Raw genomic sequence first — 23778 nt, forward strand, 5'->3', positions numbered from 1 at the left:
GCTTTAGAATGAAATGAAATTTGATAATTAGACTCAAGCACATTTAAACAAAAGAAACAATGGGTTCATATAAAAAAATGGAACAAATGATTCCCATCCAGTTCTGTATTTTAATGCATTCCTGTTTATCATGCTGCTGAAGAATAATGACATGTTGTTTGGTCATACAAGTCAGAATTTCACTGTACTCCATACATGTGACAATAGTATTACTATTACTACTGCAACAAAATACTTCACCTTAAAAATGAAATTATCAAGAGTAAGCAGTCTTAGAAAATGGTGTGGCATGGTATATCATGCTTAACTAAATTACTCCTCTTGTACTAAAATATACTGTTGGACTAATAAAAACAAATAAAAATATTTTAATTTAAATTGTGAACTAGGATGCTGAAATAAATGTTGGCCAAAACACACATTGCATACCAAGATTAAAGGGTTTGCTGGTGCTGTTACTGACATTGTTGTACACATAGCAGTAGAAGGGCCCATCGTCTGATCTCACCACTCTTGATATCATCAGGGTTTTCCTATCAACACTCAGGAGAATCCTTTCAGTATCCAACACCTCTGAGCTGCCATTGAACCACTGGTAAGAGACATCTGACCCAGAGGCCATGCAGGACAAAGTCACTGCGTCATTGAACTGAATCTTGGGTACAGCAACTGGATCTGTAGAGGAAAGATACAACAAATGGTAAATAATGATATCATTCAACAAAAATATGATCATTCATTTCAAGCAATAGTTCCAGGAAGGTTTATAAATTAAGATGTCAGTAAAGAAACAGTACTATTTTCAGAAACCTATATAGAGAAATTAAATAAAAATTAAGTAAGTCCGTGTAATAAGTTTTGTGCAGCAAAATGTTTTAAATGCATAACAGATTAGGCCTGAGATTATATCTAGCAGTCAGTGAAGAACATGGAATTTAACAGGTACAGGGCCAACATTCGATTATGTTCCTTTTTTTGGCTAAAATATGTTTGTTTTTTTTTTCCTTACTCTTCCTACCATTTTTTGTGGTTTTAACTTCAGAGAACCATTTGGAACTATTTTTTAAATTATATACAGTAATCCCTCCTCGATCGCGGGTGTTGCGTTCCAGACCCCAGCGATAGGTGAAAATCACAAGTAGAAACCATATGTTTGTATGGTTATTTTTATATATTTTAAGCCCTTATAAACTCTCCCACACTGTTCACATTATTAGAGCCCTCTAGACATGAAATAACACCCTTTAGTCAAAAGTTTAAACTGTGCTCCATGACAAGACAGAGATGGCAGTTCTTTCTCACAATTAAAAGAATACAAAAATATCTTCTCTTCAAAGGAGCGCCGTCAGGAGCAGAGAATGTCAAAGAGAGAGAGTGCGAGATAAGAAAAGCAAACAATCAAAAAATCAATATGTGCTTTTAAGTATGCCGAAGCACCGCGATAAAGCGGCATTTTGTAGAGGAGCGTCCGTATCCTCTGTGCAAACAGCCCCTCCACAGAGAATGTCAGAGAGGGTGAGAGACCAAGAAAAGCAAACAATCAAGCACCGCGCGGGAAGCATATCATTGAGGAGTTTTAGTTAATATGTAATACATGCTCTAAGCCATCTGCCAATAGCGTCCCTTGTATGAAATCAACTGGGCAAACAAACTGAGGAAGCATGTACCATAAATTAAAAGACCCATTTTCATGAAATCCATGAACCAGCGAAAAATCAGTGATATATATTTAGATATGCTTACATTTAAAATCCGCGATAGAGTGAAGCCGCGAAAGTCGAAGCGCGATATATTGAGGGATTACTGTATTGTGATTTGGCTATTTTTTAATTTCACTATTTTGTTCACTTTTGCCACAAGAGAGTGCCAGAGAATATGTCCTGAAAATCGCTTTGCATGTCAGCACCACAACAGCTGTTAAGTTGGAAAAGACTGTGGATAAAACACTAAACAATATATACACACACATAAACACATACAAACATGTGGATAACTTAAAAGCGCTGTAGCAGAGAAACTGCAAGGTCCAAGAAGAGAAGGGCCTGTCCAAAAAAACAGGCCAGCAGTGCTAGATACAAAGAAATTACACATATTTCAAAAAGAAGTATTTTCTTCAGGTAAGAAATTATATTCAGAATACCACTGGAAATTGGAAACATTTGATTATGATGACTAAGTTGAGTTTGCTATAAATGTTTTAATAATACTTTAAATTGTCAGATGAGTTTGCTACTTATTTATCTGCTGGGAGATGGGGGCAATGTCATTAAAACAAATATTTATTTTTTACAAATTGCAAATCGGCAGTAACCTCATGTTATTCTCAAACCTTCAACAAGAAATTTGAGCAGGGAGTCCATGCATTGGTAGAGTATATATCCTGATTTTAAGCAGTGAACTTTGGTGCAAAGGGTTCAAATAATAATCTGAGACACTTGGAATATCTTTCTCATATGGAAGAATGAAGAGTCTCTAAGTTAATTTTAATACTTTGATAAACAATTCATTTTAAGTACACAAGCTGAATCACACAGACGTTAAGCTACATATTGGAACCACTGGCCAAGCGAAGCTCACAGTTAAGGTGATCTTTACCTTACATTACTGAAAGGTGATCTGATTACAAAGACTTTGTCTAGTTCCTCTTTTGCACCTCATTGTTTTCAGCTGTGTAGTTATTTTGGTTTATTTATTTTATTGGTTTATTCATTAACCTATGTTGACTCTTCCACATTTCCCAGTTTTTCTGTTTCTGCATAATACGGAGAATCTGCATCTTTAAGGAAGTGGTGTTACGTCACCTTTGTTTGTCAGGATCTGCAGAAAGTGTTACAAAGTACAATCCATAACTGAGCAAAGTAATAGGCAATTTGTATCTAGTCATACAAGAATGAAACCCACAAGCTTTTTGCTGCAGATTTATTTTTCACAAAGCCCTTATTTGTTTCCATTATAAATGTAGATATTACATCATTTCATACAAAGTGCATTGAAAATGACCTTGAGCATATAAAAGTGCCTTGAGCAATTTAGAACAGTCTTGTTCCTTGATGTTGAAGGGAACACATTCTTCAGCATTGTGGCCAGGTGTCTGAATATTTCCTAAAGATTTCATACATCAGCAGCTCAGTACAGAAGAGTAGGATATTTAAAGTTCTTATCTGTATGGAGAAAACAGGTAGACTTGGAAAAATAAGAAATACCTGACTGTGTTATAGCTGGACTTCTTCAGCGCCTAGAATTTTGTACTGTGTAAAGTGATAGCACTAGACTAACATCACATCTCCAGAAATGTCAAGGGTTTAAACTTGGATTACTATCAAAACTTCATTTTCATGGTCATGTTGTGGATTATAACATCAGACTGACCCTGCTAAGAGAAAAAATAATCACTGGGTGTACAATTGTTGTGATTCTTTTTGCATTAGCAACACACCAGTTGGTTAAATCAACAGATGTATACTACAGGGGCTCTCTAATCAAGGCTGGTATCTGACAATCACTAATTAAAAACCTCATGAATGACCTGAATGTGAAAAAAAATCAGTTTCTGCCTGGAGATGGATTCTCCAGGACTTGGAGAAAATGATCAACAAAGTAAAGATGTGTTTTAAATTCCAGATATCTGTTGCTGTGAAGAAGGAAGGTAAGGGTCTGAGAGGAGTTTGGTTCCAACAGTCATGGAGAATCCCATGAAAAGTCTTGGGAAAACCTTTGACTGGAACATATGCTGGAGCAGATTTTGAGCTGTTTCATGCTGGCACCATAACCAGGTACTGAAAGCCATTGCAGACACCATCTGTAAAGACATTGCCCATATTAACTAACCATCCACATCCTTCAACTACACCAGTGTTTCCCAGCCTTGGTCCTAGGGGCACACTGTGGCTGCAGGTTTTTGTTCCAACCAGCTTCTGTTTTTAATTGGACTCCTGGGCTAATTAAGTGAACTGTTATTAACCATGTTCTGTGTTTTGGGAACAATATAGAAATTAGTTTGGTAAAAAAAAAATATATATATACACACACAGTGTATATATATATATTAAAATGTACCAAGCAGTTATATGGGAATAATGTATTTTTTTAACAATATTTTCATCTTGATTTTCATTCTACTTTTCCAGGTGTTCTAATTGTTTAATTAATTCCATTATTTACTAATTAGTGGGTCTGACTCTAAAGTAGTGTTGCTTGCCAGCATGTCTGCTCTGCTCATTTTTAATTGTCATTAATAAGATACAACAAAGGGGAAAAACTGCAGAGAGAAAAATATTCAAAATATAATGAAATCAACAAAAGAGAGTTTAGCATTTAAATCTATAGCAAAAGCAAAAATGTTTTTAAAATGTCTTATAAATGTAAAAATCACGCTGCTGTGCTTTTCTGAATATAGAAAAAAATACCAGATAATTAAATGAGATGAGTGTTATCAGGTGTTGTCACTGATTAGGAATCTGGTTAGAACAAAAACCTACAGCCACAGGTGGTCCCCAGGACTGAGTTTGAGAAATACTGAACTACATAATTAGATTCATCCAGGTGTCAGAAAGGCCATAATCCCTGAAGAAGATACAGGTGTCATTGCAGCAATTACAAAATAGCCTCTGAACATTCACTTGGAGAAGCTTCTTAGATTTCTATACAGCATTGAATAAACTGCACATAAGCTGGGTCTTTTTATATGGTCTGAAACAATAATACAAGTTATTTTGGTTATGTTGGCTGTGTAATATTTATGTCAACAAAATATTAATACATATATGTGCAGTTTTGTTTTAAGATATGTCATTGAAATGTATTATTATTATCAAGCATTGTTTAGGTACCTATGTCATAAGGAAAGCACCAGAAAAAGGGACCTCAATGTTTTTTGTTTTAGAGTTCATATAGAGCACAGATGCTGTGGATGTAAGAGCTGTGATAAATAAAGTTCCCCTGCATATTTAAAAAAAAGCGTCTCGCCATCATTTCATTTTGCACAATATGTGAAAACAAGACTGGCTGTCCCACGGGAATACCACGTGAATGAGGTCAGCAAGCATAAAAAGAGTAAAGTATGAAAGCTTAGACTCTAATTGCTGTAGTGGGCCTGGAGTTTAAAGCTGCACAGGCACTTACAGTAAGTGGCTACAGAGGATCTGCAGGAAGGTCCATGCATAAGGCACTTTGTCTGTTTGGTATTACAGAAGTTCTTATAGGAGGACTGTCAAGAATTATCACAAAGGTAGCACAAGAAGACCCCTAGATGTCTGAGGATCAAGAGAAATGATGCATGGGTAACCTCAGCACTGATAAGCACAGGATATGTATCAAGACAGGGAAGCAGTAGAAGACTTGCATGGCAGTCTTTGTGTTAAGTTGTCATCACCTATGTTTTATGGGGTGCTGAAGTAATAGACCATAAGGAAACTCCTGAAGGCTGTGAATTGAGAGTAGCATTTTTTGGTCTGCTGTTGCTACTTGGACAAAAGCCAAAGCTTACTGTAAAGACCAAAACACTTAATGATCCCATGTTCCATCAATGATGATGTATTCAAGCAAATCATGACATACATTTTCAAACACAAAGAGGACAAAGAGCAAACCTTCTGTCTCTTTATACATCTTAAAAAGGAGATCACTTGTATTGAGTGAACTGTTTTTTTTCCTGCTAAACTTGTAATTTTACAAGTTACTTCAAGACAGAACACATTATACTGGAAGGAATTCAAATTAATATATTGTTTAATCAAAAAACAAAAAAAACAGTCTTTTGGTAGATAGAATTTGATGTTAACTCCACTTTACTCACCTAACACTTTAAGTGTGATATTTCCAGTCATACTTGCTCCCCCTGTAGTTATGATGGTCACGTTGTACTGTCCCGAGTCACTTAGTGTCAGTCTGAAGAGCGACAGAGATCCCGTCATTGTGTTCAGATGGGCTCTCCCTTCATATCCCTGTCCATATGAAATTGCACCACCCGTCCAAATCACAGCATTGTTGGTAATGTTTACCGTCCAGGTCACAGCCTGTAACACCATATTCGTAGGTTTAATGGAAACATCAAATGTCACATTGTCGCTGCTTTGTCCAAAAATGGGACTTGGAGTTATGGAGTAGTCTGTGGGAAAGGAGAAATAAGAAAAACTTAACCATTTCACAGAAAGTTATCAGAGTGTTCTTTGGATTGTAACTGGAGCATCTTCAACTAATGATTCTTACTTGAAAGGAGAGCCTTGAACAGCACAGCACAGGTGGTGGTTTTCAGTTGCAGCTTTATTTTGCACTTGTCAGCTGGTAATTGCAGCTGTGCCAGCTTACAAGTGAAAGCAGAACAGGAGATAGATAAGTAGACAAACATGAAGAGTCCACATCACATTTAAAAATGCAGACATGTTTGTTAAACCAGAGTTTCTGTATGTGAAACAATTAGTTGAGTGTTGAAAATTGAATATTTTGGCATATTACTTTCATGTGTTCAGTTTGAATGGGCTCAAATGTGCCCAGTATTAAGCTTTCAGATACATTTGTTATTATTATTATTTTCATAGCTCTGCAATTGTAATTGTGCTGCATAAAATAAAGACATATAGACAAGCTACACTTGGAACAGAATTCATAAAATAACATTCTCCCACATGCTTTTAAAGGTATTTTTAAAATATTTATTTTCAAAGTAAAACATAATGAACTGTTTTAGAATTAATTTAATGATTTTTGTAAGTGTGACAGCTTAGGGCATGATCAGCTTACGTAAGATTGCATGATGATTGACACAATGGTTTAGAAGGACTTTATTTAAATATTGATGTTTGACATACATTCTCTATTAGATTTACTAAAGAGCTGCAGCAACACATATTTGAAAGGATTAAAAACTAAAGATTGTCCTACTCTGGGAAAAATAGAAACAAGGCCAAACACCCATTGTATCTCTAACCTTGTTTCTTTTTTAGTGTGGGCACAATTTATTTTTTTCATGGTGTATTCGATTTTTATGCCCACTCCATTCAATCTAAAAGATTTCTTATATACATTTAATTTATTGGATATTCCATGCTTCTTTTAAGCAAATCAATAAACTCAGTATCAAGCAGGCTGCAGTCATGTCATGTACCTAATATGTAATTTCATGCAGCAAAGTATTATTAACAGTTGTGACTGGCATAGCTTGACATTCATTTACCAAAATTTATGTCTATTGAATAATTCATCTATTGTTAAACAGTTCACCATTATGGGAGTATTCATGGCAGCACTGAGCACAAGACAGTATCTAAAAATAGACCGGCCAGTAGTCCATCACAGGGTACAGACAGGCACACACCCATTCATTGCTCATGCCAGGCCAGTTTGGAGTTGCCAATAAACTTAATCCGAACGTGGGAGGGAAACAGGAATACCTGGAGACAACTACACGTAGATTTAGGAAGAAACATGCAAACTCCACACAGACTGACTAGGCTGGGATTTAAACCCAGGACTCAGGAGTTGTGAGGTAGAGATGCTAAACAGTGTGCTACTGTGCCACCCTATTAGAAATGTATACGTCTTTTTTAGTTTGATTTTGAGAGCATTAAAAAGAAATCAATTAATGAAGTGTACACAATAAGAATTTTTTAACAAATATGGGAAGTAATAAAAAAATCCAAAACTAGTTTCTTCATAATATTACACATTTTACTTTAAATTTCACATGAATCTTCCTATACATTAGTATTTAAATATACACTCTTAACACCAGCAACACACATAAAGCCTTCAGATAGTGTAAAAATTATTGAAACCTGTTTATAGACTACAGCTCAGCATTTAGCACTGTTGTACCTGCAAAGCTAACTACCACATACCTCCATTTAGGAATTAGCTCCACACTTTGCAATTAGATTTTGGTTTACCTCACCAACAGATCTCAGCTTGTATGACCTGGCAGCATCATATTCTTCATGTTGATCCTTAGCACAGGCACTCCTGAAGGTAATTTACTAAACTCCCAATTATAGTTCTTGCTGTGAATGTCAGAAGGACCAATATTTCACAGTATCAATATTACTAAGAAAGCCAGAACCGCACTTTTGACTGACTGCAAGCAGACAAAACACTTTGAAAGGCACTACAATACATATGAAAATCATAAATAAAAACACATTTAAAAATGCCCCACAGAGAGTGAAAATACAATACCCCATCTTCAGTTGTTGAAAAGAAAAAGAGAAGTCATATTTGGAAATGCTTTTGATTCTGAAGCAGGAGAATTTCAGCACAAGATTACCAAAAGCCAAGCACACATATAGACTCTTCTTAATGCAAATTTGATCTTATTCTGGAACTAGTTCAGAAATAGAGCTGAACATGCTTTGAGAGGAAAGGAACATTACTGATGGAATAAAGCTTAATCGTTTATCTTATAATATTATGCATTTGTAAGAGGAAATGAAGAGATAATGAGATTAATTTACTTTTGATACAATGTTCTACACAGTCCCGATAAATCAATGGAGGCTTCACATTCACTGACTTATTGTAATGAGCACATCAGTCCACTCTCTAACCGATGTATACAGTATATGGTCACGGTTTCGGGTACTAAGAGAGATCTTACAAGCTTCCACAATTACGCATTTAGGAGTGTGGAATGTCGAAGGCATGGCCGTGCTAACAACAGTTGTAACAAGTAAAAGATCAAGGCAAGATTCAAACAAAGTGGCTTTTGGCTTGTCTGCACTAGTGATGATGTAAGTTTTCTCATTTGTTAATACCAAAATAAAATGTATTTAGCATTCCAGTGCTTTGAAGGACAAGGCACATCTCTCTATTAATATAACATGCAATGTGTTAACAGAAGCACATAATTGCTGAAACACAAAGTTAGCAGGATAAGTAAAATGGCATTCTTCACTGTTAAATATGAGTATAAAAATTCTGGTATCATGTTATCCCTAATCCTTGTTTACCTCTGACTGCGTGGCCAGACACAGCTCAAACTCCATCATTAAATTTGCTGATGACACAACCATCATAGGCCTGATCACCAAAAATGATGAGACAACACATGGAGAAGAGTTTAAACTCAGCCAATAGCTCTATTTCCTCAGATGTCTGAGGAAAATTTAGATTTCTCTGTTTTCTGTATCTTCTACAGGTACTTTGTAGAGTGTTTCATCACTGGTTGCATCACATTCTGGTACAGCACTTTTTACACAGATGCTTTTCTCACTCCTTCCTTCTAACAAACAGTACTGGACCATTGGTACTTGCACCAGTAGATTCGAGACAATTTCTATCTATAGATCTTACTGGTGTCTGAAGAACCATTTGTAGTAATAAATATTGTAACATAACAAGCATATATACTGTACATATAGGTTGCTTCCAAGCTGATGAAGATATTTTGCATCTGTTGATTATTTCAAATCAGTGTTCTAACAAAATTCCCAGTAAACTTTCATGTCTCAGCTAACACAGATCCAACCTTACAAAAGGTGAACTTCAGGCACTACAGACATTGTGGCACTAAGATTATATTGTCATCAAAACTGCAGACAAGGCTGGTGTGGTGGTAGTCTGGCAGAAGAACCTTTATAGTTCAGAAGCTTCAAAACAACTACTTGACACAGTCATTTATCTTCCTCTCATGCTGTATCTGACAGATGGTTACTAGAAGGAGAGAAGTTCCACTATTTCTCTTTTCATCAGCACAAAATAATTGCCTCTCAATGGCAATTGCCTCATTGTTGAAAACCCACAGACATCTTTTTTACCTTTTCCCCAAAATCCATAAAACAAACAATCCTGGACATCCTGCTGTTTCTGCATGCAACTGTCCTCATATATCAGTTTTCCTCGACAGTCTCATGAGACCACCAGTTGAAGGTCATACTTAAAAGATATTAACCATGCTCTTCAGTTGCTTGACAGCTTTAGTTTTCACAATCCTGACTGTTTTGTTTTTACCATGGACATCATCTCCCTGTACACAGTTATGAAAGTTTAATCATCCTCAGACAAGCATTCAGCAGCCATCTTCAGACAGGCAGAACTGTTTCTTACCTTCAATACTTTAACTGCTTTTATAACAATTATTTTCACAGGTCAGTGGTGTTGTAATGGGACCTAGCTAGGCAAACATCTTCATTGGCTGGGAAGAATAGTTTTTTTCTTCTTATTACCTAGGCTTTGTATCGGACATGTGCAAAAGATATATCAACAATTGGGTTGGTGCGGCATCTTGTTTCAGACTCCAACTACAGGAAATCATTATTGATTTTACTACTATACATCCATTGCTCAGGTTTAAAGTGGATGTTTCTGAAATAGCGCTACCATTTTAGATATCAGTCTTTCTTTCAGTTTTTCAGAATTTAAAGCTTCAGTCTATTTCAGGTCAGCTGACACCCTTACTGCTCCTTCCATCTCTGGCAAACTTTCTGTCTCTTTCACACTTCCTTAGATTCAGCCATCTCTGTACTGATGATGCTGACTTTTGTAATGAAACATTCAGAATGAGGTGTTTCTTCATATATAGAGGATACCCTTCTTATGTGGTGGTCTGGGCTATAAATCAATCCAGAAGCAAACCTAATAGAAACCCCATTCTTGGTGGTCCTCCCATTCCACCCTAACATTTGATATCTCCCACAGTGTCATTAAACAAATTTCCCCGCTTTGCAGACTGATCATATTATTAATACATACATTCATACATACTGTACACGCTACTGGTTAAAAGATTTAGAAAACCCCATTTTTCCGGTTTTTAATGAAGTCCAAATCCAGTGAACAGTGAGATGCTATAAAGGTAAGTGATAAGCAGTCAGAGGTAAACAAGAAAGTTAGGTTAGCAAAAAATGTAAAAATTACGTAATTTTCAAAGTTATTCAAAAACGCCTTTTTCAGGAAATAAGTATATGGGTTAACAGCTTACAGGTTTTCTTTAACAATGAACAGTAATTACAGTGGTGCAAAACATACCTACATGTATCCCAACATTTGCTGATAAGTTAAAATACCTCTGTTTCTAAGAAAGCAGAGTTGAAGCAAAGTTCTTTTGCTACACCCTCTAAAGCAGTTTTTCTTAACTTTTCTGTTTTTTGCGACCCAATTTTTCCAATGATAATGTCTTTGTGAAGGGGAAGGAGGGGGGTTTGTCACTCTTGGTAAATTGAGCTCAATCATCAGAGGAGGGGGAGATTGCATGTGATTATTGGAACAGCAATTAACTGAGCGGCCCACCAAATCCACCATGACCCACTACCATTATACACAAAAGTAACTCGCTACCACTGGTAGACTGAGAAACACTGTTCTAAAGCATTATTTCAACAATATTTCACTACAGGAAGTAGTACACTGCTATCATAATAGAGAGAAAAAGTCAAATAACAAATAAATAAATTAACAGCTTTAGTATCACAAATAATTTATTCTATGCTTTAATTTCAAAGTACATTGAGACTGGTGGTGGTTCCTGGCCCAAGCCTTCGTTATCTTGCAGTCTAACCTATTGAGGTTTTTAATCCTTGAGTTTACTGATACTTTATTTCTCACTATACACATTAAGTAATACTGTGTTTTTAAACAAAATCACCTGTTATCCTATGAAGTTCTTTTCACAATCCAGCAATGCAGAAAATTTCCATCTTTTAGTTTCCTAAACCCACTCATAACCTGTCAGATTTAGCAGTAACTGAAGCCAATTCTAATGAATGTAAAAAGGAAATGAAAGCAAATTAAATGTTTATTCAAGTTACACAAAAAAGCTACTTGCTTACTTATATTACCTATAGGACCATTTCAAAACAGCAAGTAAATCCAACAATTTAAAGGCCATTGGAGACAAACTGGATTTGTTACAGACTCACAACAGCACCAGCACTAATTATTCAAGTGATACAATAATGGCTGAAAATATTATGATTGTGGCTTTTAAATTTCATGAACCACAGAAAGACAAAAGAGGAAAAAGAGCATGTAATATTAAGTTTACAGTTGTGTAATGTTAAGTGTGTAATGTTATAATAACAAAAGGAAATGCTTAAACTGGTATTAAACACGACGATTTAAAATACTGCAGTAGCAAACCTGCCTATCGCCATTACAGGGCACTACCAGATAAACAAGGCCAGAATCTAGAAAGTGAAAGGTAGTGAGGAACTCCATTTGAAATATTAGTAAAAGCAAGCTCTGCATCGTCAAGCACTGAAACCAATCACATCTTCCTTTGATTTCCTTTGAGAATCGTCCCCTTCACTTTTTTGCGCCACTTTATTCAATCATCCTTTTCCTTTCACTCCATACACATAAACCATCATCACCTATGTGGGAAAATTAATCTTTGGGCAGTTTAAAACAAGTATTGATGATAGAATGTTAATACACCAGCTATGGTGACACCATGTACATCTTTTGCCTAACATACAGCATATCAAATATTTAATTTCTCTCTTCCTCTCACACATGGAGATTGCCAAAACTCTCATACATTCTTTATGCACACTGATTTTCTGTCAAAACTCCTTGATACCCTTTGTCCATCCCATATAAAATATTCTAGATCTGTAACTAATGAAGTTACCTGCAATTCGTTTCATTCAGTTATAAAAATGTCTTTTTTGAACATGTATGCAGGCTCAAAACTCCTCTTATTGATTTGCCTTTTGTGCCTTCCACATTTCCTAATATGGTAGTGTACCTCACTAGGAAATATCTCTGGAAAATTATTCAGGCCATGGAATCAGCCATTGAGTTTAGGGTTGGGAAGACGGTGTGCAGGACATATTTCCATGCTGAAGCCTGTACATTTTCAACCTAAGTAAAGGCACAAATATTTATTTTACGTCTTATAGTGATACCATTATGGTTGTAAATGGATAACACCATTTTGTGCAGCTCTTTATGGTTATATTAGTGTTACTGGTTATCCGAGCTTGTGGATTCTACAAATGATTTTCCACATGTTTCATGTATCAAGAACTTCTTATTAACATTTTTTTGTGTTTTTCTCTTGAACAACATATCCCTTTAGAATTTTGGTTTGATGCATCCAATTGTAGGGGAGGATGCAGTTTTGTCTCAAAAATTCCCAGATATCTTGAAGATTTATCCTAGTGCTTCTTTTTCTTGAAAATTATCATTAGCAGAACAAAACTGTAATGTAATGAGCAATGAACATTTAGCAATTAAACTAGTTTTGGAAGACAGGTGTCATTGACTTGAAGTTGCTGATCATGAAAATCTGAGATATCTAAAACGTGCCAGATGACAAAATGATAGTCAAGGCAGATGTGCAGTGCTTTTTAATGGAGTTAATTTTGTAAAATTCATTGGTCTGAAGAAAAAAGAAAGGATGATGCCCTGAGTCTGATACTGCAGAACATGAAAGTATCCTTTACCAGAAAAAAAATTTGGTTGCTATTATTACAAAATTCTTCTGATTTGGTTTCATTGATCAAAAATACTCCAGGCACCATTTCATGATCTTCAAAATACTTGAAAAGTATTTTCTATGCACTAGATTTACATTAAACCTGAACACTGCTTTACTTCCCAGTCATCACAATTGCTCCATCATGACATTGGCTCAATCTACTGTATTACCTGCACATTACATCTCTAAAGAGAATGTGTGTAAGCTCTTTAAAGGACAACACACTAAGAAAGCAGCAGGTCCAGACGGGGTCTCACCCTCCTGCTTAAAAATCTGTGCTGATCAACTGGCTCCTGTCTTTACTTGGACTTTCAACAAATCATTAGTGTTTTGTGAAGTTCCTTTATGCTTTAGACAAGACACAATCATTCCAGTCCCCAACAAATCCAGTATAACAGGACTGAGTGACTACAAGCCTGTTGCTCTGACATCTGTGGTCATGAAGACATTTAAGAGACTGGTGTTAGCTCACTTGAAGGACATCATGGCTCCCTTGTTGAACCCCTTCAGTTTGCTTACTGAGAGAACCGGTCAGTGGATGATGCAGTCAACATGAGTCTTCACTACATGGTGCAACATCTTGACAACCCAGGGATATATGCAAGGATTCTGTTTGTGGAATTCAGCTCTGGAATCAACACAATAATCCTTAAACTCCTCCACTCAAAACTCACTCAGCTTTCCATCCCTGCCTCCACCAGTCAATGAATCACCAATTTCCTGACCAATAGAAAACAGCAGGTAAAACCGGAGAAATTCACATCTAGCTATTGTACGATCAGCATGGGTGCCCCACTGGGATGTGTGGTCTCCCCACTGCTGTTCTCCCTCTACACTAATGACTACACCTCCACGGTAACCTCTGTTAAACTTATCAAATATGCAGACAACAAAACCATCATTGGGCTCATCAGGAATGGTGACAAGTCTGTATAAAGATGGGAGGTTGAGCAGCTGGCCCTTTGGTGTAGTCAAAACAATCTGGAGCTAAATACTGTCAGAACTGTGGAGATGACAGTGGATGTCAGGAGTGGTCCCACATTAATTATCCCCCCTCTCCATACATAATACAGCTGTGAAAGTTGTGGAAACCTTCATGTTTCTGTGATCTATTGTAGCGGTGCCACATAGTGTTTAAATGTCAGTGCTGTGTGTGTCTCGTTTCATTGTCCCATTGACTATGTGTATGTGTAGCAGTTAATGTTGTCCCCGTAAAGGAGGACGGATGATGGGAGGAGTTCACAACCGCTAATCTGGAAAGCACCTGTGTATCAATCAATCAATTACTGCCATCACGGACTATTTAAGGAGAAGAGGAGGAGACGAAAGGGGAGAACTAGCATGAGAGAGAGAGAGAAAGAGGAGAACCAATATCGCATTCACGACTACAATTTGCTTGCCGATTCATTTCATTGCGCTTTGATCCAATTTGTTTTTCATTCATCCGGACTGCCTTTCAACCTGCTTGCTGCTGAAGACCCCGGGCAATCATCATTCGCCACACGAGGAATCACGGTGAGGTTGTTCCAAACGCCGGGAAATACAAACACTACAATTGCCGCTAATCAGTATCCATATTCAGGACATTTATTCACGTTCGGACTCAAGTTCACGATCATTCTGTTTGCTAGTCTTTTGTCGTTTGTGTGGTGTGTGTTATATGTTACGTGGACAAGGGAGGGGATTTGTATATATATATATTTTCAGTTTTGCTTTGGGATTGTTGGGGTGGAGGAATATTCGGGTGTGCATTTGTCTTGTGGCGTGTCTTGTCTCATTTAATACATTTATTCCTGTTTAATTTTACATTCTGCCTATTGTGTCTTTGCATTTCAAACCGTCGATTGTGGGGAAAGTTTATCTGTGTAGGAGTACGGCTTGACAGGAAAGGCTTCTCAGTAAATTATCCAGGCCACAGGTCTTGGAGGTGTAGCTGCCGGCTGGGAATAAGGGGTCGGCCGTTACATAAGTGGAGGCGGCGCCGATCCCCCTTTGGATCTGGAAATTGACAGGACCTGTTTGATGGATGATTGTAGCTGGACCTAACCATTTAGGCGCTAGCTTGGCGGAGAATTTTCTGCTGGCATCTGAGAGATGGTGAGCTCTAATCCAGACCAAATTACCCGGCTGGAAGTGCGCTTTCCTCCGCCGGGCATTATATAGCTTGGCGTGTCTGGATGTCGAACTCACCAACCTCCCTTGGATTCTCCGCCGTAAACCCTCTACCTTAATCAAATTATTATAGCTGGTGGTTTCTGGACTAGGGGTGCTGGGAAGGAGTCGGTCGAGTGGGCCCTTAAGCTGTCTGCCCAGCGCAACCAAAGCAGGCGTCTCACCTGTGGCTTCATGCACCGCGGTGTTCAGGGCAAACCGGAGCTCGGGGAGCCATTTATCCCAGTCCTGATGGCGTTCACCCACATAGGAGGCGATCATGTTCTTCAGGGTCCGGTTCACTCGCTCCGTCATGTTGGCCTGGGGATGGTAAGCGGTGGTAAGGTTTTTCTTCACTCCCCAGGCTGCATAAAGTTCATCCAATATTGAACTTGTGAACTGCGGACCCCGATCCGAGATGATGTTTCTTGGCACCCTCCAGCAGGTGAAGATTTCGTTCTTCAGGATGGAGCATATTTTGTTAGCCCTTGCATCGGCTAACGCAAACAGCTCCACCCACTTCGAAAAATAGTCTACAACCACCATCAGGACGGTCTTCCTCGAGCTGGTGATAGGAAATGGCCCCATTAGGTCGACTCCCAAAGTCTCTCCTGGTCCATCTGCAATTGTTGATTGTAGTAATCCCGCCGGTTTACCAGGTGGGTTTTTCAGCTGTTGGCAGGTCACACACGTCTTCACGTGGTGGCACACGTCTTTCCGGGCAGACGGCCACCATGCAACCCCCAGAATCTTTAATAAAGTTTTTGTCCTTCCAAGGTGACCACCTAAAGGACTGTCATGGTAGTGCTTCAGAAAGTCGGGGACGAGCTCTTCCGGGACCACAAGTTGATGTTGCAGACCCCCAAGGGTGGATGGAATAGTCCTGTACAAGACCCCCTGGAGGTCCACAAAGTGTACCCGGTCAGTACGCTGTTGCTCCAGCCCTTCCCTGATGTTCTGGCAGAATGGACTGGTAGCTTGTGCTTGGGCCAGGTCCTCAAGGCTCCTTGGCAGAGGGAGGATCATCTTTTTCGCCTCTGCCAAACACACCATCCCCGATGGCTCCGATACCCTAGACAGCGCATCCGGCACGATGTTACCACAGCCCTTCCGGTAAGTCACCCTGAACGTAAAATTCTGGAGGCGGAGGACCCACCTGGTCAGACGGGAGGAGGTCTTCGGGTGATTGAACACCCAGGTCAGAGCGTGATGATCGGTGTACACTTCGAATTCAACCCCCTCCAGATAATGTCTCCATTTCTCCACAGCCCACACGACAGCCAAGCACTCCTTTTCAGCTGTCGAGTAGTTCAGCTCAGCGCCGCGCAAAACTCGTGAGGCGTACGCGATGACATGTTCAGCCTGGTTAATTCTCTGAGTGAGCACGGCCGAGCCCCAGGTTGCTGGCATCAGCTTGTACCTGGAAGGTGAGCTGTGGATCTGGTTGGGCCAGAACGGGCGGCTCTTGGAGGTGGCTCTTTAGTCGCTCGACCGCGTCCTGGCATTCTGTGGTCCACTCCCACGGGACATCTTTTTTCCTAAGTTGGTTCAAGGGAGCCGCTATATCAGCCATCCTAGGAATGAACTTATGATACCACCCCACTAACCCAAGAAAACGTTGCAACGACTTCAAATCTGTGGGCGTGGGGTACTCCCGGATGGCCAAGGTCTTCGGGGTCTACAGCGACCCTCCGATGAAAGAATGTGCCCGAGGAAGCGTATGTGGGGTTGAATGAAGGTACACTTCTTCGTGTTCAGCGTAAGGTGCGCTTGATGAAACCGCTGGAAGATGGTGTCTAAATCCCGGAGATGTTGATTTATAGAAGGGGAGTAAACAATGACGTCATCGATGTACACGAAGCAGATCTTGCCTATCAACCCCCTCAGAACCTGCTCCATGAGCCGCTGGAAAGTGGCCCCAGCATTTTTAAGCCCAAAAGGCATGACATTGAACTGGAACAGGCCTTCAGGGGTGATGACTGCTGTCTTCTTCTTACTCCCCTCATCCATCGGCACCTGCCAATAGCCACTGCGGAGATCTAAGGTGCTAAACACTGCAGCTCCATGCAGTGACTCCAGTATTTCATGAACCAGGGGCATGGGATATGCGTCCAGGCTCGTCTTCTCGTTAACCCCCTGTAGTCCACACAGAAACGATAGGAATTATCCGGCTTCTTCACGAGGACCACAGGGGACGCCCAGGAGGAGGAAGATGGTTCTATTATTCCCTCGGCGAGCATCCGATCGAGGTGTTCTTTAATGACGCCCCTCTTCAGTGGAGAAACTCGGTAAGCTCGGTGCCTTATAGGAACTTCGTCTAAGGTGTGGACCATGTGGGTCACCCCACGGGCAACTCCTAACTTCTCCGTCCACACCTCGCCCACTTCTTCAGCACCGCCTCACCTCTTCAGGTTGTCCCTCCACTGGGGCTGCCGCCGAGGTGCTTGCGCCGCTCCTCACTGCTGCGTAGAATCCAAGAAATTCAGAGCCCAGATCTTCTTTGGATTTATAAGTGAATTCGCATATCCCTTCCCCCGGTACCGTATACCCCCTGGGACTGAGATGGATGGTCATCCTCATGGTAGTTAACGAATCCAGCCCAAGGAGTAACGGAACTGACAGGTGCTGGTCCTCCAGGACATATGTATCCATCTCCCAGGTGGTGGCGAGTACACTGTACCTCAAGGGGACTTTGCCCAGGGCCCTGTGTTCACTCCCATCCGCCAATACAAATCGGACGGACGGGGCAGATGTTAAGTTGTCTGTTGGTCGGCTAATCTTCTCCCACATGCTTGAGTGGATTAGAGTATGATGGCTCCCGGTATCCACCACCGCATCCATCTGCCACCCCCGCAGCCTCACTGGGACGATCAGAAGGGGCGTGCTCGCTGCATAATGGCGAGATCGGCTTCCGACCGCAAGGTTTGGCTCGTTGTGGTTTTAGGGGCTGGGTTTCTCGTGTACTGGCCTGGACTTTGTGCTAGTACGTCTTTGAGTTTCCCCAGTCCCGTTCCACTTGGGAGCCTACCTTCACCAAGTCCTCCACCGATCCCACCACCCCCCTGAGACTCCCAGCTAACCGCGGGTTACAGGCATTAAGGACGCGGCGGACCACCTCTTCTTCAGCCATAGCCGCCGCCACTTCAAACACAAAGCCCGGTATTCATAGGCGAAGTCCCGGATGGTTTGTGAAGGTAGTTGCACCATGGACCGCAGCTTGTCCTCCAGTTCGGTCTCGTAGTCTTCCGGAAGAAAAGCCGCGAGGAAAGATCGACGAAAGGATCCCCAATCGAAAATATTCTTCTTGGCCGTCAGCCACCAGCTCCGCACCGGTCCCGAGAGGGATGTCCATATCACCCCAATTAGCTCTTCTGGGGTTAAAGGGTTAACGGCCATGTACGCCTCCCCTTCCTCCACAAAGTTCAGGACATCATCGACGTTATATGGAGCCCCTAACTTGGGAAAGGAAAGGCGCACCCCAGGAACAGAGGGCCGATTGAGGTATGCGCTCCCCTCCCGAGATACGTACGGTGTTGAATGACGGGGCGACGGTCTTATCTTCTGGAGACACCTTTGGACTTCCCCCTGAAGAGAATCTTGCCAGCGTTGATCCCGCCTCTGGAGGCACAACACAATTTCCCTTCCCAGGAGTTGAACTTGCTCGTTGATGTATTCTTTCATTTCCTCCTGGGAGCTGCTGATGCGAGCCCGCTAAGGCTGCTTCACGCTCGAGCGTACTTTCGCAACCTCGCGGATCTTCTCCTCCAGCCGGGTTATTTGTTGCGCCAGATCTTCCCACAGAGGCGAGACGTCCTCCAGGCCTTCCTCCTCAGGTCCACGGTGATCTTCGAGGTACAGCGACTGCAAAGAATCCACCACCTCTCGCACCGCTGAACACGCTCTGACCGTGACGTGCCACGCCCGGCTACTCCATCATTACACCGAGGCGAAGCAATGGTGTCGTCCTGCTCGGCACGCCCTAAAGACATGTTAATTTGGGAAAGTTTAAAGGCAGACAGTGATCGAATTTAAATAAAGATTCCTCAGAGAGGGCACCACTTATATCCCGGGATTTTAAATGGGAGACCAAGGTAGGATCCATCATAAAAAGGGCACAACAGTGAATTCCTTGTATGCCTGCATACTTGGCCAATAAATCTGATTCTGAATCCAGTCTTTGTGGGTGCTTCAAGAATTCATTGGCATTGTAGTCTGCATTTAACTGCTCTAACATCAGCAAGCAAACCAGATGTTTTTGTGGTACAGCACTGTATGCAAAGCTTGTTAATGTTGTTTGCTCCTTGTGCCATCACCCTTTAGTCAGAATGAAGTTGAATCAGTAATTTCATACTTTCATTTAATATCTTTTAGAATCATGAAAGCTTACATTTAAATCACTTCATTTCAGATTGTTTTGGAAGTGTATCTTGCCTTTTGGGGGATAATTGACGCAGTCAGCAATGTATTGATCTTTTTCCATTTTGTATTTAAATGACTTAACAAAAGCACTACAGCTATACATCACTCTTTAAGCTCACTGTTCAGCAATTCCCGAATCCCTGTGAAGAAGAAGCTCATTGTCTGATAAAGCTTTTATATCTCCTAAATTTTTAAATGTAATATCAGTTATTTTCATTTTGTTAAGCATTAAGCAGAGACAGCATATTATTACTTGATTTGCAAAATTCCTTCTATGCAGCCAATCCAAAGATCATGTCTCATTACATTCAAGGAAATCACAAGCTTGGCCTGCTCTATTTAAATGTTAAAGATGCCTTTAAGTGTAATCTACACTTTGGTTTCGTCTGATGCGAGAGATGGACATCTGAAGTGGAGCTCCGCTAGCAGTGGTGCTATTTTTCATATTATTTGCTTATTATTCTGAGATATCCTGTATTTATTCAACTCGAGAGGGACTGCTACAGTATATGTAAGCACATATAAACATGGCCAACAAGAAGGGGGGTTCGAAAGAATCGAAAACTAAAGCTACATCCAAGCTGCGATCAGCAAGCCCCAGTTCAAGATATGGCCTATCAGAGACAGACCTGGATCAGATGGGCGAAAGCACAGACTCCTCGGGACCACGGTCCGCTACATCGTCGCCGGCTGAGAGCGAAAAGGGGAGCGAAGGTGCGATCGTGAGTGCAGATGTGGATAGCTCGCCGATTGGAGAAGATTACCTGAAACTGGAAAGGGCCGGGAAGTCCGCGGCTTCAGTTACGCAATTACGCGAGCCTGGAGCAGCGGGACACCGCTTCAGCAAGTCTGCTGCTTCATCTACGGTACAAGAAGGCACAATTGAGCTATCTGAATTGAAAGTGTTGCTTGCTGAGCTCACGCAAGATATAAAGAAAAGCGAGAACGCTAATGAGAAAGCAACGGCGAAGGCACTTGAGAGACTGAAACAGGAAATGAAACAGGCCAATGAATGGCTGCGTCAAGAGGTGCAACTTGAACTTCGACAGGTGCTGGGTAAAATTGAAGAGCGCATTCAGGAAAACTCGGTTAAACTGAGCACGCTTGCTGATCAATTGGGGCATCTTAAGGAGACATTCACGAATCGGATCGATATGGCCGAACATTTAGCTGCCAGTGCCGAGGAAAGAGCAGTAAATGTCAGTTCGAATGTAAAAACTCGAGAAAAACTTGGAGACAGACTGGCTGCTTTAGAAGATGGGAGTAGAAGGTATAATGTCAGAATTGAAGGTCTGCCGGAGAATCGAGAAAGTTCAAACCCTGTGAAATTCGCAGCTGAACTTTTTTCTAAAATAATCGGGGGCGACTTTAAAGCAGAATCTGAGATAGCAGCGGCTTACACGCTACTGATCAAACACCGTCAGACCCGACCAAGATCTTTTATAGTTCGTTTTGAACGATTATCATTTAAGCTAGAGGTGATGGCACTCCTCAGAAACAAGGAAGATATTATATATGAAAATAACCACATTCGTATCTTCCCTGACTTCTCTCCAGCAACAGCTATTAAACGCATAGCCTTCTATAATATTAAACAGCGGCTACGGCAAGCCAGTGTCAAATACAGCCTCCTGTATCCGCAAAACTGAAAGTGGAATGGCAGGGTCATTTCTATGTCTTACTAGCAAGGAAGAAGCAGAAAATGAATTAAGAAAGCTGATCCCGGGACTATTCTGATACATAATAGTGAGTCATGGCGGTAAATGATAAAGCTAGGATTAATAATCTACTGTCTGATCTATTTGTTTTAAAATACGGGTTTTTATCAGCATATATTCTCATATATTTTATTATTACTTAGTATTACTAGGGCTATATGTTTATGTTTTATTGTGCTTAATTACTTTTTCCTTTTTTTTTTTTCTCTTTTTCTTTTCTAATTATTTCATGTGTACCCTAAACAAGACTGTTCAATATCATACCCTTGGTTTACTGTTATTGCTATTACTGCATTAAGACTTGTTATGCTTATTTTGGACACATCTTTAACACCATCACCTGGGTTTATTATCTGGGGGTATCATCTTAATGCACTAAAATTGCTGAAGACTATATATATATTTTAAGTGCAAAATTTTTTTTTTTTTCTCTTTTAAAGACTATATTGGTAACAGATATCTCTATCTTTTAACCATAAAGCGCCACTGCATGGGGCTTGTTGTGCTTTGGACGTGCTCTGTCTCTGGGTATGTCAGAGGACTGGGACTGCGTGAAGTGGGTTTTAGCCTCACTTGGGGAGGCAAAAAGGGAGGGTGCGGGATTAAGAGAAAGAGAGCAGGCTTGATCTATACCTAATCTATCATCTCAATCTTTATAATTATAACTATCAACGTAATAATAAGCTGCATGGCAACAACTCTTGGGGAAATAGGAAATTAAGACCTAAACTATTTCACTTCCAGTTAAGACTATAAAATGACATCAAAAACTCAGAATCAGTGTCTCCATGATGGGACAGTTAACTCGTAAGCTGGAATGTTAAAGGCCTGAATCACGAATTAAAGAGAAAGAAAGTACTTTCTCACCTAACAGGTCTAAATGCTAAAATAGTATTTTTACAGGAAACCCACTTACTAAGCAAGGATCAGTTCCGGCTGCAAAAAGACTGGACTGGCCAAATGTTCCATTCTAGTTTTACAAAGAAAACTAGAGGGTGGGAATTCTCATACATAGAACAGTACCATTTGTAGCATCAGATGTAGTATTGGATCCTGAAGGGAGATATGTAATGGTCATGGGAGACTTATCTAACTGTAAAATGATTTTGATAAATGTTTATGCACCTAATGTTGATGATAAGGAATTTATACAAAATTTATTTGCATCCATTCCCAATCTGAACACTCATAAAGTTATAATGGCTGGGGACTTTAATTGTGGTTTAAATCCACTTTTAGATAAGACTTCCTCCACAGGGGAACGCAACTAACACGCAAAGATAATTACAAAGTTTATAACTGATCACAACTTATCAGATCCCTGGAGGTTTTAAACCCAAATTCAAGAACATATTCTTTCTACTCACCAGTACATCATTGCTACTCAAGGATTGATTACTTCTTTATAGATAATAACTTCTTGCCTAAGATTAAATCTTGTAAATACGATGCTATTGTTATTTCGGACCATGCTCCTATGATCTTGGAGCTGAAATTACTAAGCCCCATACACTCACCCGCAGATGGCCTCAACCGCTTCTATTAGCTGACGAGAATTGTACGGAATTTATATCCAAACAAATCAAATTCTTTCTAGAGACAAATACATCCCCTGAGATCTCTGCAGGAATACTCTGGGAAACTCTTAAGGCCTTCTTAAGAGGACAGATTATCTCATATCTTTCCCACAGAAATAAATCCGCAAGAAAGTAGCAGAGATAAAAAGCGAAATTACTAAAATAGATGAAGAACATGCCAGACTACCAAGCGAGACTCTACATAAGAGGAGGCAGGCTCTACATTCAGAATTAAACCTCTTGACAACTAAAGAAACTGAACAACTAATTTACAAATCCAGACATCATTACTATGAACATGGAGAGAAAGCTAATAAGCTTTTAGCTCAACAAATTCACAAGCAAGATGCACGCAACGCAATCTCGTAATCACTAACACTAAGGAGATAAAATCATCGAACACAAAAATATAATGCACACTTTCAGAGACTACTATAAATCCCTATATACTACTGAGTTTAAAGAAGACAATATACAATCTAATGCATTTCTGGATACATTA

At 40.1% G+C, this 23778-nt stretch overlaps 1 protein-coding gene across 1 annotated transcript in view; it reads right to left on the minus strand.

Annotated features, from left to right (window-relative positions):
* LOC120540535 (T-lymphocyte surface antigen Ly-9-like) overlaps nucleotides 1-23778 on the minus strand; it is an 88833-nt gene that overhangs the window by 15576 nt on the left and 49479 nt on the right. The window contains exons 3-4 of the mRNA XM_039771374.1: nucleotides 5795-6106; nucleotides 430-675 (exon numbers count right to left, since the gene is read on the minus strand). Of these exons, the coding sequence (XP_039627308.1) occupies nucleotides 430-675; nucleotides 5795-6106 (558 nt within the window). The remainder of the gene's footprint in view (nucleotides 1-429; nucleotides 676-5794; nucleotides 6107-23778) is intronic.

This window comes from Polypterus senegalus, chromosome 12 (assembly GCF_016835505.1).
Source record: "Polypterus senegalus isolate Bchr_013 chromosome 12, ASM1683550v1, whole genome shotgun sequence".
NCBI classification, from domain to species: Eukaryota; Metazoa; Chordata; class Cladistia; order Polypteriformes; family Polypteridae; genus Polypterus; species Polypterus senegalus.